This window comes from Homalodisca vitripennis, chromosome X (assembly GCF_021130785.1).
Source record: "Homalodisca vitripennis isolate AUS2020 chromosome X, UT_GWSS_2.1, whole genome shotgun sequence".
NCBI lineage: Eukaryota > Metazoa > Arthropoda > Insecta > Hemiptera > Cicadellidae > Homalodisca > Homalodisca vitripennis.
Window position 1 is genome coordinate 62609961 of NC_060215.1, and position 13693 is coordinate 62623653.

Consider the following 13693-nt stretch of genomic DNA (forward strand, 5'->3'; position numbering starts at 1 on the left):
TCTAAAGATATATTGTAGTCATTCAAACGTTTCAATTTGTATGATCAGTAGAGAGTAGGAATAAGAATGAGAATAGTGACTAAATAAAGAATAGTATATAGTTAGTGCATTAAAAATGGGAAAAAAGAGGCTTGTTTGTACAGTTTGATAGACTGTGACCAATCATTTTTGTAATGCCGGAATAATTCGGAATAAAATGAAAGTAGCATTTTATTATATTTCACCAATATAATTATGATAGATGTATATGAAGTTTGTATATTTTAATATAAGTTGTATTTTTGTTTTAATTTTCAGTGTTTCCTCAATGCTATTGTGCAGTGCCTTAGCAACACAAAGGTGCTTCTTGAATACATAACAAACAAAGACTACATCAATGAAATCAGAAGTTCAGCAAAAGCATCTCTCATGAAACGTGAGTAACTGATAACACTTTTATAATCTTTAGGACATATTTTGTGTACTTACCCACCATTAGATACGTTTTATAGTTTCCAGTACAGAAATATGTATCAAATGTATTATCTTTTTAAATGAGGTTTGGTAAATTATTCATCCTAACTAAATTACAACCTCTTTCTGTGCTTATTATTATTACTACTATTATAATAGTTAAATATACAATCCTTTAGTACTTTTAAGTTTGATAAACAGTTTCTGAAACTTTTATACTTTAAAAACTCAATTAAAATTTTTTGTTTAAAATAATTAAACTCAAGTGATACATTACTTACTTATTTCACTAGAACTATTTACAACTTATAAAACTTGTCTAAGTCCAAAATAATGATAAGTAAATAAATGTAATTATATATATATATATATATATATATATATTGATTTTGCAAGCGTGATCCTTACCAACAAGCTTTGCATAGCTTGGTGAGGCCAAGTCTATGTAAACAAAATGAATTGAATTGTCTTTATATGTGTAGGCTCGGTCTTGTTGAGAAATAGAAGCGATATGTTAATATATATTGTACAAGGGCTGTCTGATGAGTATCTGATATTCAGCAAATACTCGTTATTTACGGCTGCTATTGTTATCGGATTTAGAATAACACTATCTCTCTACCCTCCTGCCTGCACCTAGAACACCTATTATTCATACCTTTTAAGTTGGCTTTCAGTGTTCAGAGGTTGTATTTGTCAAGCCTTTGTAGGATTTTCTCTCAAATTTGTGGAACGTGGAGATTGGCAAATTTTTATCAACTTTTATTTTAAACTCGGAAAAACTTGTGCGGACTTAAATTATCCAACAAGCATTTAAGAACAAGTCATGTCCATAAATTTGTGGTCAACCATTTTTAAATAGGTTGAATTTTACTTGAAAGTGATCTGCGTTCTGGTCGGCCTTTTTCAATGTGAACTCCCGAAAATATCAAACATGTTGTTAGCGATCAAAGGGGATAATTGCTTAACAGTGCACAAGTTGAAGGAAGATTTGAAAATTCAAAAAAATTTTTTTGGTGAAATTATGTCTGAGGATTTGGTTTTAAAAACAATTGGTTATGAAATTAGCCCCAAAATTGCTTACCAAAGATCAATAGGAGTGACAATTTGTAACCGCGCAAGACTTTAATGAAACCATGACTGCCAACCGCGACTTCTGGCCTGAAATTTCAATTTACATTAAAATGTACATATTTCAAACAGTTGAACAGGTCAACCTTGTTGTGAAGCAAATTTGAAATCCTGAAGGCTGGTTTTGCAACTTCTTTTTTGAAGTGAGAGGATCGTTGGAACAAGTGCATAGGAGACTAAAGTTTGGTTGCAATCAGTAAGTTTGTTTCTCAGTAATATCAAAATATCGGATACTTTCCAGACAGCTCTTGTAAGTAAGTTTCTATTTAATATATTATGAGTATATTATAGTTTTTTATTTAAATATGTAAAAAAACTCCTAGAGTATTTTTTTCTAATTGAGTTTCTGCTTTAGACATTTTAATTTTAAAAGGACATACAGTTTAACCAGTATATATTACTTTATCTAGAAGGAGAAATTTGTTTTTTTTCTTCTTTAAAATAATCAATCTTTTTTCATGGGCTTAGAAAATAAAAATGTTAATTTAGTTTATTGTTCATAATTTTTGGTTCTCTGTTAATTTAAACGGAGTTAAGTTAAGTTAAAAGTATTAACAGGCGACTATTGGGCATAATTACAATTGTACGTTTTAAATATTTAGGATGGAAAACAATAATAGCTTTCCATTATTAAGTGGTGAACAATTAATAATAGCAGTATATCACTCTACAAAATTATATTTTGTTCACTATTCTATGGCAAAATATTTCTAGTTGTGATTTTATTTTTAAGGTTTTGCTGACTTGATCAAAGGCCTTTGGCAAGGGGGAATATCTTCAATAACGATACTTTCATTCAAGAAAGAAGTAGATGTCTACGCTCCACGATTTCTTGGCTATGCCCAACAGGATGCACAGGAGTTTCTTCGCTATTTGCTAGAAGGACTCCATGATGAACTTAATCGTGTCACCTCACAGTCTAGAAACTTGACTGAAGAAATTGATGATGACTTAAGGTTAGACTTTTCAATTCCTCAACGGCCATAACAAAAGAATGTTAAAAGAAGTACAAAACAAATACAAACTAGAATTATGTAAAGATTTATTATAAAAATTATATATGTAATTAATTATATATAACACAGATAAAAAATCCAAGAAAAAGCAGTACAAATTTTGTTTTTTAATTGAAAAGCTGTAAATTGATCATTTCTGTTAAATATTTTATCCACAGTAGAACGGTGGTGGAATAGATTTCCTGAAACCTGCATGAAATTCTTTAAGAATATTTCGAGTCATCAACCAGTGCTGTAATCTATTGTTGATAAGACTAAAAAATCATTTACTTATTGTGTTGGTGAATGACAGGCCCCTGTAGTTTGTTACCATTTTATTGTCGCCCTTTTTGAGCAGAGGAAAAATAATAGATTTTTTCTCAAAATAGAATGGAACAAAGTCGGTACTGTTCCATTTTGATAAATATTATTAAAAATAATTAGTAGCATATTCAACAATAAATCTGAAGAGAACTCATAAGGTATCCTATCGTACCCAAGTGCCTTGTCGTTTTTTTACTTTCTTTAAAAGTAATTTAATTTAATTTAAACTAAAATTAGTGTGTTATGCGTTATCTAATATTAGTGGTTCAGTATAAACAATATTGTGAGTGGTTAAAGGATGATTCAACAGATTGTTAAAATGATCCCGTCATTCTTCTGTACTTATATTTTAAACGCGCATTTCAGGCCTCTTTTTGAAAATATTTATAGCTTACCAGCAGTGCTTAGCATCTACCGTTTGATTTAACTCAACAATAATGTTGTTATAAAGCTTAATTATTTTATTTTTTAATAATGATTTAAAACTTGCATTTGCTGCCAAATATTCTGATTTTACGTGTGGTAAATTAGTTTTCCGAAACAGATTTAGTAATTTAAAAATTTTGTTGTGTTGTGAAAAACACTGAATTTTGGAACATGACTGCTTGTTTTAAAAAATTATATTCTTATTTTGTTTACTGGGTTTATATGAGGCTGAATTAATAATACTGGTTGCTATTTTGTTAACATTTTTGAGCGTTGTCCAAAGTTTTTTCAAGTTTGTCACTATAATGGCGGCTACCATCCATTGCATTTTCAGTAGCAACAGAAGCAAAACGGAAACAATTCTCCAATTCATCTAATTTACTCAAATTTGTGGTTCACACAGTCAAAAGCTTTTGATAGATCATATAAAATTCCCACATGTTGTGGCCTACCTCATCACTGACCTCAAATATTACATCTGCTGTACTGAGGCCCTTCCGGAATTAAAACTGACGTCATTCACAATTTTACTTTTTTTTATAATTTACCATTATGCAAAATATTAACTTTTTAAACATTTAGAAGTAGCATAGATATTGGTTGATATTAAAAGTGAACATTAAACATTAAAGTGAATTTTCCTTTCTTGAAAGCTGGGCTGAAGATTTAATGTGGATTGTCTTGTACACCCTGTGTTAAAATATGTGTGACAAAAAGTTAATAAAGTCATCATTATTTATAAACCTTGATTTTTTACAGTGACTCACTCAAAGCTGTTGAAACTTGGAAGAGATACTTGAAATTTGACAACAGCAAGATTGTAGATACCTTTGGAGGTCTTTTGAAGTCAACTTTGGAATGCACTCATTGTGGACACTGCTCTACCACATTTGAGCCATTCTGGGACCTCTCTTTGCCCATACCCCACACCTTGCGCACAGGGAAACTGATGTTGTCCCAGTGCTTTGATCTCTTCACTAAGGAAGAAGTGCTTGATGGAGATGAAATGCCGGTAATAAATATTGCTATTTGATTGAGATTAATTTATTGTAGTTATGTAGCATCCCTATATATATACAGCCGCATATGTAACTCACTTACTGATAGGGTATACGAAATTCTAACCCACTTCTAGAAGTGCTGGAAACACCAAATTTTGCACGCACGTAGCTTTTACTTTCAAACCACCGGGAAAAGTCTGAAAACCGGAAATTTTTACTTTTAAACCCCTCAAAAAAATTGGCAAACTTTCGCACTTTTCACCCTTGCAGGCATTTCTTTGAAGCCCGATAGCGGGGCGAACCGTTAGAGCTAGCTCGGATCTGAGAAAAAATCGTTAGTCGGGAATGAAGTGTTCTACAAAAGAGGTCTAGTGGATTTTTGCTCTATCTCTATTTTTTTGGCCGCAAAACGCAATTATGTGTAAGATTTTCGCAATTTTCACTTAATCATTTACCTTCCAGGCTCGATAGCGGCCGAACCGTTGGTCGCAGCTCAAAACAAATTTTCAATGGGATTTAGCAAACAGCGCGATCTACAAAAATTGTCCAGTAACATTTTGCCCTATCCTTAATGGTTTGGCCGAAAAATGCATTTAAATGTGTCGCTTTTTCAAGTTTTACTTCAGAATTTTGTGTCTGGGTTCTATATCAGCAGAAACTTCAAAGTTAGGCTAAATTAAAGCACGGATTTTAATGCAAAATAAGACGATCTACGAAAAAGGTTCGGTGACCTTTTGCCCTATATCTATCGGTTTGGCCAATAAATGCTAATATTTTGTAATTTTGATGTGAAAATGTTTTTACTGGAGACGATATCGGTTGACCCGTATATCCTAGCTTAAACTTAAACACTTTATTAAATAGCCATTAATAAGATCTACAAAAAAAGGTTCAGTAGCTTTTTGTTGTATACCTTTCTGTAAGCCTGTTATACGCTCTCAATGGCAAAATCTTTTTTGTGAATTGGCAACTTTAGGGTTTTTTTATTTTTTTTTCCGGACAACATTGGTGCAATTAATAACAGTTCCAGATTTAATTTGTATTAATTCGTAAACCAGTGACTAGTATACGTGGCTGCTAGAGCACTTCGCGAATTGGCTGAGCGTTAGCAAAGGTTATTTTTAATTTACAAAAAGTTTATTTCATTAATATAATATATCAGATTTTGTTTCATTTTTATAACCATACGGTGCTGTATCAATCTTGTTTTCTAGAACAATTCTTTTATCATCTTTCGAGCTCAGTGCTAGCTTGTTTATCCCTATACATATACAGCCGCATATGTAACTCACTCACTGATAGGGTATACGAAATTCTAACCCACTTCTAGAAGTGCTGGAAACACCAAATTTTTCACGCACGTAGCTTTTACTTTCAAACCACCGGGAAAAGTCTGAAAACCGGAAATTTTTACTTTTAAACCCCTCAAAAAAATTGGCAAACTTTCGCACTTTTCACCCTTGCAGGCATTTCTTTGAAGCCCGATAGCGGGCGAACCGTTAGAGCTAGCTCGGATCTGAGAAAAAAATCGTTAGTCGGGAATGAAGTGTTCTACAAAAGAGGTCTAGTGGATTTTTGCTCTATCTCTATTTTTTTGGCCGCAAAACGCAATTATGTGTAAGATTTTCGCAATTTTCACTTAATCATTTACCTTCCAGGCTCGATAGCGGCCGAACCGTTGGTCGCAGCTCAAAACAAATTTTCAATGGGATTTAGCAAACAGCGCGATCTACAAAAATTGTCCAGTAACATTTTGCCCTATCCTTAATGGTTTGGCCGAAAAATGCATTTAAATGTGTCGCTTTTTCAAGTTTTACTTCAGAATTTTGTGTCTGGGTTCTATATCAGCAGAAACTTCAAAGTTAGGCTAAATTAAAGCACGGATTTTAATGCAAAATAAGACGATCTACGAAAAAGGTTCGGTGACCTTTTGCCCTATATCTATCGGTTTGGCCAATAAATGCTAATATTTTGTAATTTTGATGTGAAAATGTTTTTACTGGAGACGATATCGGTTGACCCGTATATCCTAGCTTAAACTTAAACACTTTATTAAATAGCCATTAATAAGATCTACAAAAAAGGTTCAGTAGCTTTTTGTTGTATACCTTTCTGTAAGCCTGTTATACGCTCTCAATGGCAAAATCTTTTTTGTGAATTGGCAACTTTAGGGTTTTTTTTTTTATTTTTTCCGGACAACATTGGTGCAATTAATAACAGTTCCAGATTTAATTTGTATTAATTCGTAAACCAGTGACTAGTATACGTGGCTGCTAGAGCACTTCGCGAATTGGCTGAGCGTTAGCAAAGGTTATTTTTAATTTACAAAAAGTTTATTTCATTAATATAATATATCAGATTTTGTTTCATTTTTATAACCATACGGTGCTGTATCAATCTTGTTTTCTAGAACAATTCTTTTATCATCTTTCGAGCTCAGTGCTAGCTTGTTTATCCCTATACATATACAGCCGCATATGTAACTCACTCACTGATAGGGTATACGAAATTCTAACCCACTTCTAGAAGTGCTGGAAACACCAAATTTTTCACGCACGTAGCTTTTACCTTCAAACCACCGGGAAAAGTCTGAAAACCGGAAATTTTTACTTTTAAACCCCTCAAAAAAATTGGCAAACTTTCGCACTTTTCACCCTTGCAGGCATTTCTTTGAAGCCCGATAGCGGGCGAACCGTTAGAGCTAGCTCGGATCTGAGAAAAAATCGTTAGTCGGGAATGAAGTGTTCTACAAAAGAGGTCTAGTGGATTTTTGCTCTATCTCTATTTTTTTGGCCGCAAAACGCAATTATGTGTAAGATTTTCACAATTTTCACTTAATCATTTACCTTCCAGGCTCGATAGCGGCCGAACCGTTTTTTTTTTTTTTTTTTTTTTTTTTTTTTTTTTTTTTTTTTTTTTTTTTTGTTTTTTTCCTTCTGAGGGAAGAGGACACTTTGTCCCCGCACTTAGTCCTAAAAGGACCTTTGCGCCTCCCTTACTTTTATTTGTGCCCTCAAAAACCGAGGCTTTTGCAAAAACCAATCAGATTTAAGAGCTTCATTATCTTTTCGGTTGTATCGAATCGAGTATACTATCAGGAAGATAGACAGTCGCAATTCTCGCACGAGGGATTTCTTCCTCTGGTACTATTCTTAGACTGGCCTCTTCCCAAGGCTTTAGGGAGTCTTGCTTTCCTTTAAGCCATTCTGCTGTTTCAGTGTTTTCGCAGGTGAAGATTAGAACCCCTTGTCTCCTGTTGATACCGTAGAATCTTGGAGAGTAGGGACCCTCCTGTTCTTCCACGATAGCTTCCAGGATGAAGCTCTGGATCTTCTCCATCTGTTCAGTTGTGAGTAGGGTCTCGGGAAAGTTGGAGTGCAAAACCCCTACCCTTATACCAGCTACCGCTTGTTTGTAGGAAGGTTTCTGGGGTTGTCCAGATTGCTCCTTGTGTTCCCCTTGATTTCCTTCGTTCTTTGTTTTCTTCCTCTGATGGGCCTCCGGAGTGGATCCATCAGAGTGAGGTCTTTTCGGTTTCTTTCCCTCCTTTTGTTTGTTCAATTTTTTATTTCTTTCTTCTGGGATTGGTTTTAAGGCCAATTCCCTGGCTTCTTCTTGGGAATACCCTCTTTTTCGGAACCAGACCATGCGTTTCCTGGCGGCTCCACATAACTTAGGTAGTACTGGGAGCTGTCTCTCGACTTTTGCTCCCTCTTCCTTCTGGTGATCGCCCTCCAGTATCGCATCTTCTTCATCGGTTTCGACTCTAACCGAGTCGGAGGCTATTGGACTTCTACTAGGAAGTCCGCCTGTTTTTTGGGTTTGATCAGGATTGCTAGGGTCAGAGCCCATCATCAATCCCTCTGTGTTTCGTGAATTTTCATTCACTTTTTGAGTGCTACAAGAGCTCTCTGGTTTTGTTTGGTTTTCTTTAATTTCTGTACTGATTGTGTTCCCACGAGTAGCGGAGATCTAAAGGTCACCCCAAGCATTGTCCCGCTCTACTTGGGGAAGGCTAGGTTTAAACTGGAGGTCGCCAGGTATCCAGAGTTCGCATATTTACGACCAAGCTCTCCCTTGATCACGCAGCCCTCGGCATATGCTGTTCCACCTTGGCTTGGATACAGAAGGAAAATTAGAATTAGAATAGTTTAAGATAGATTGTTGGGAAGATTACCCGACAGGTGAGAGTAGTAGGAAAAGAAAGTTAAAAATTGGGATAGTTCAACAGAAAGCCCGCCAGATCAGCTCAGCCTGATCGGAATTATCAAAGAAGACAAGATTTGGATCAGGCAGTTCCCAGGTGCACGCGCACGAAAAGTACAGCACTGAAGAAGAGAGAAGGTGGCTGTGCGTGTGCTTCGTGGACGCTCTGGCTTGGCACATGTGTTGGGGTATGAAGACCCCGCCACTTCGCACCCGGCCGAACCGTTGGTCGCAGCTCAAAACAAATTTTCAATGGGATTTAGCAAACAGCGCGATCTACAGCGGTAGTTTTAATTTTGTTTACATTAATTAATTCACCATAGCTGGCTAGTGCAGTCTTTTCTCCCAAGCTCTTTACTGCCTATCAATCAATCAATCATCTTTATTCATCATTAAGCATTCATTATACATGCAATAGATGTCGTCAAAATTTACAATATATTAATAATACATTGAAGTATGTGTTATGTCTTAATTATTTACAATATAAAATTAGAGAACATACTTAATCATACCATATGCAATACCTTTACCAAAAATAACAATTTATAACAACTTAAGCCTCAAACAGATAAAAAAAGGTAAACAACAAAAAGCAACAACTTATAATAAACATTAAAATGGCATAACAATCTGACCATAATATAACACTGAAATAAATAATAAGATACATAGCAGGATAAAATAACATGAAAGGTTAAAACTAAGCAATATAGGTAATTCAGAATCAGAAACATTTATTGTTTTTAAACACACAATGTGTGATTAACAAAGTCAGGCCTTATAATAATAATATTAACAAATCCGACTTAAATGAGTAATGCTCTAAAAAGAAAATTTAACAACAGTAGAGCTAAAATGGTAACAATATAATCAACAAATTATTCAACAACAGTTATTTACTAACAACGAGGTCTCAATAAATAAATAAATAAACAACAAGATTCAGATACCCTACGTATTCTCTAAAAACTACTCTAGACACTAATGTCAAAATCATAGGCCAAATATTCGTCAATTGAATAAAAAACAATTTCCTTTAGAAACTTTTTTAGTTTTATTTCAAACTGCTTCAAGGGCAGACACCATAATTCTTTTTACAATTTATTAAATAATTTTATTTTCATACACACATGACTACATTTAGTCTTTTCCAACCTTACTGGTATTGTTTCGAGAAGGTAGTTTTGCCTAGTAGGATAATTATGTGTTTCTCGTCTTGTAGGAAGATTATTCAAAGATTGCTTGATATCCATCACGCAACAGTAAATATAAAGATTAGGGAGAGTCATTATTTGATACTCTTTAAACAATGGCACACAGGATTCCCTAGCAGATACATTTTTAATTACCCTCAGAGCCTTTTTCTGCCATTTAAAAACAGTTTGTGCCCCACAAGAGTTGCCCCATAGAGTTATCCCATACCTCATATGGGAATGGAAAAAAGCATAATATGCAGTTATCAGCGTATTAAGAGTGACACAGGTTCTTAGTTTTCGAAGAAGAAAGATAACTCTAGATAGTTTTTTACATAACTGTTCCATATGACAGTCCCAGCTTCCTACTATCTATATGGATACCTAACAGCTTGTATACTTTATAAATAGAATGGTCTAGTGAAAATACAATAGTTTCAGTTTTTTGGTCATTTACAATCAAAGAGTTAGAGTGGAACCATTCTATTGCTATATCTAAGGCATGTTTTTCTTGAATAATAAGCTTATCTAAATCTTTATTACAATTAACAAGCGTTGTATCATCCGCATATAGAATTGAAGGGCAAGGAACATTGAAAGCCTAAACCAGAGGTCGTAGATAAAATCCGACAGCACAATCCTACTTCAATTTTAAATTTTATACAAGAAAGGTCCAGTCACATTTTGTCGTATCTCTTACGGTTAAGCCGTAAAACGCTCTCAAATTCAAAAGTTTGGGTAAATCCGAAAAATTAAACTATGATATACAAACATAATCTCTGACTTTAGTTACCATCAAATTCTTCTTGTCTTCTAATTTCGCGAACTTAACTGTTCTAAGATATCTATTGATTAATATTATACACTACACATCAATTGGCTGTGAGTTAGCGAAGCATTACGACCCGTACGATTCTCGAAAACGGATACATGAAATTTGGAAACCTATGTCTGAATTAACCCCCGGTAACATTAAACCCCCCCCAGGGAATTTCCTGGCATGATCTCATGTCCGAATTTTACCAATCACCAAATCTCTTAACCCCCCCCCCCCCAAGGGAAGTTCCTGGTATGACCAGATAACCCCCTGATGTCTTAACCCCTTGTAACATTAAAATCCCCCCCAGGGAATTACCTGGCATAACCTCATGTCCGAATTTTACTAATCACCAAATCTCTCTTATCCCCGAATCTGCAAGCGTACATCACGGGGGCCTGGGGGCGTAGCCCCCAGCGAGCCGAAGGCGAGTATATATATATATATATACATAAATACTACAATACATTATCTGAGTAGTTTATATTAGCTCATAGTTATTGTTATTAGTCAATCTGCATTTCAGGGCTATATAATATAGAAAATAATAATAAGAGAAACTTTAGAAATAACTAAACACGAAACTAACTGTAACATAGAACATAGCATGAAATTGTCAAAAAGCTGGCAGTCTGTTATACAGAAGCCATCGTGATCATAATTTGTCATAGGTTGGTTAGATGTGATAAAGCTTAGATTCTTCTGATGACCTATACAGACAACTGCATATTATGGGCAGTTTTGATTGAACACCTGTTGTTGAATATTTTTTGATTAGTTATGCCTGAGCAATGCTTAACCATTGAACACCAACTATATCTACGCCTATTAAATATTATTGGAGTGTTTTTTAAATTAAACTCAGAGCTCAAAATAAATTAAAACAGTTCAATGTAACTTAGAAAACTCAATATTAAAACACTTTTCTGTCAAATTTTCAATCTTTATATTACAATCAAATTTGAAACAATTTTTTTATTAAAAAATTCCTTTAAATATTCTACCTCCACAAATTAGCTTACAGCTTTCCTGATCTGGACCAACCAAAAAACCCAGTAGTAGTTGGACAAAGAACCGGTACAACAAAGGTTCAACTCAGAATCGAACTAGTAACCTCGAGTAACATGAGCAGACTTGTCAAAGGAGTACATTTCAATATCATTAACTACCGTCTGACAAATCTGCTTAGTACTAAAAACCCATTTTAAAAATGTTCTTATAAAATTAAAACCACAAAATTCTACAAATTAAAGTCAATGCAACCCAGAATGCTACACTTTGGATACCAGTAACAAATTTTCACTAGTGCTTTTGTATTGTCAAACATGTTTGATTTTGAAACTGTATTTTGCCATGGCCGATTTTTCCATATCTTGACGTTTCATGTGACTAATATGTTCATTCACTCCTGTTGATATTAAACGTTTTGAACCCTAATGTACACTAAGCCACTACTACATGCGATTTTGTATATTCCCTGTATATAGAGTGAATCTGTTTATGTAAGCTGTCTTTACTGTGAAGCCAAACTGCCTATACATTATCTACATTAACCCTTTGAGGTCTCAATAAAAATTGCTTTGACTGTCCTTAGGTCGTATTTAATTTCTGTTAGTTTACAGTTCTTTGACAATACACAAATGCAATTTTTAAATCCCTTTTTCTGCAACTTTTTATTTTTTTCTCTTTATATATCAATGTAAATAACCTAAAAAGAATATTTACATTATTTTATAGTATTTTTTATAACTTTAAGTAACATTTAAAAAATATAAAAAAGAAGTATAAAAATATAAAAACAATTTTTATTTTTTTATACATATGTAATAAACCAAGATTACATGAATACAGGTGAAAATGCACTAAGATCTCATCAGATACATGTTATTCATTATATTATATTATATATAACATTATATATATTATAATTTTGCCTTGGTCCAGCCCTAGGCCTACTTTGGGTAACATGTCTAGCTCTTCCTCTTAGTCTACTAGTTTGTAGCCTAGGCCTACCCCTATTATTTGCATCTCCTTGTCCTACTTCTATCACATTATCCACGAATTGATCAAATTCTTCCCCATCATTACCTAAAGTTTCCAATCCAAACACATCACTTTCGTCGTCTAGGTTACCGGCGTCTAGGTTACCGTCATTTACCACAATGTTTTCAGAAGAATTTTCACTATGATTCAACTCACAATCACTATCACGGTCTTCTTCAATAATCTGTTTTTCATTTTGGATACTAATTTCACTGAAAATACTGTCACAATCATCTAATTCATCTAATATTTCGTCATCGTCAGTAAAACTTGTACTTGGACCAGCCATATTTGTAAACACGACGCAAGTGCAGACGTCAGTTGTATTGGTCTTCTATTTTCACTTCCAATGCCTCCTATATTGTGAATAATGATCGACGTAGCATTCACGTAACCAAAATATGTCCAAAGTACTGAATAACTCAAATACTGAACAGCAATAGGTTAGAAATGGCCAAACAAGCAGTGGCATTATCCGGTCGACCTATTGTCGACATGCGAGCGTTCAGCGAAACTGCCGCGGTCGACCTATAGTCGACGACCGACGATCGCAAAGGGTTAAGGGTTCTCAACCTTTCAGACTTTGTGCCTCCCTTAGAACACTGACATTTGGTTACACCTCCTCTTTACCATCATCACCTTATGTGGTCAACACTAGTAGTACAATTTTAATTTATAGATTAGAATAGGATAGACTTACATGTTTTAGAATTAAATATTTGATAGATGTTTTACAAAACCTTTTAATACTACTTCAAATACGTTTTTCAACATACAGTCTTTACCTACACTTATAGCTTCTATTAAGGTTTTTTTTAAATAAATCAACACAGTACTAAAAAAATATTTTTTATTCGATCCACAAAAGTTAGTTGATGACGGTGTTATAACAGTTACTATGTATCTTAGTGAGAAGGTTGGTACTGTTTCTTTTTTATAATTTTTTAAATATTTGAGACAAAACATATCGCAGGTAACTTTCAACGTCCAGTCTTGCTCGATATTTTAAATTTAGATAAGCCAATGTTGAAAGTTCCAACTCACAGAGGCATGTGAATGAAAATTGGTTAACAACTTTACAGCTTCCAAAGAAACTTGTGG

General features: G+C 34.2%; 1 protein-coding gene across 3 annotated transcripts in view; it reads left to right on the plus strand.

Moving 5' to 3' along the window:
* LOC124369072 (ubiquitin carboxyl-terminal hydrolase 2-like) overlaps positions 1-13693 on the plus strand; it is an 80634-nt gene that overhangs the window by 48241 nt on the left and 18700 nt on the right. For all 3 annotated transcript variants that reach the window (XM_046826785.1, XM_046826786.1, XM_046826787.1), the window contains 3 exons: positions 298-415; positions 2318-2540; positions 4089-4341. In XM_046826785.1, the coding sequence (XP_046682741.1) occupies positions 298-415; positions 2318-2540; positions 4089-4341 (594 nt within the window). The remainder of the gene's footprint in view (positions 1-297; positions 416-2317; positions 2541-4088; positions 4342-13693) is intronic.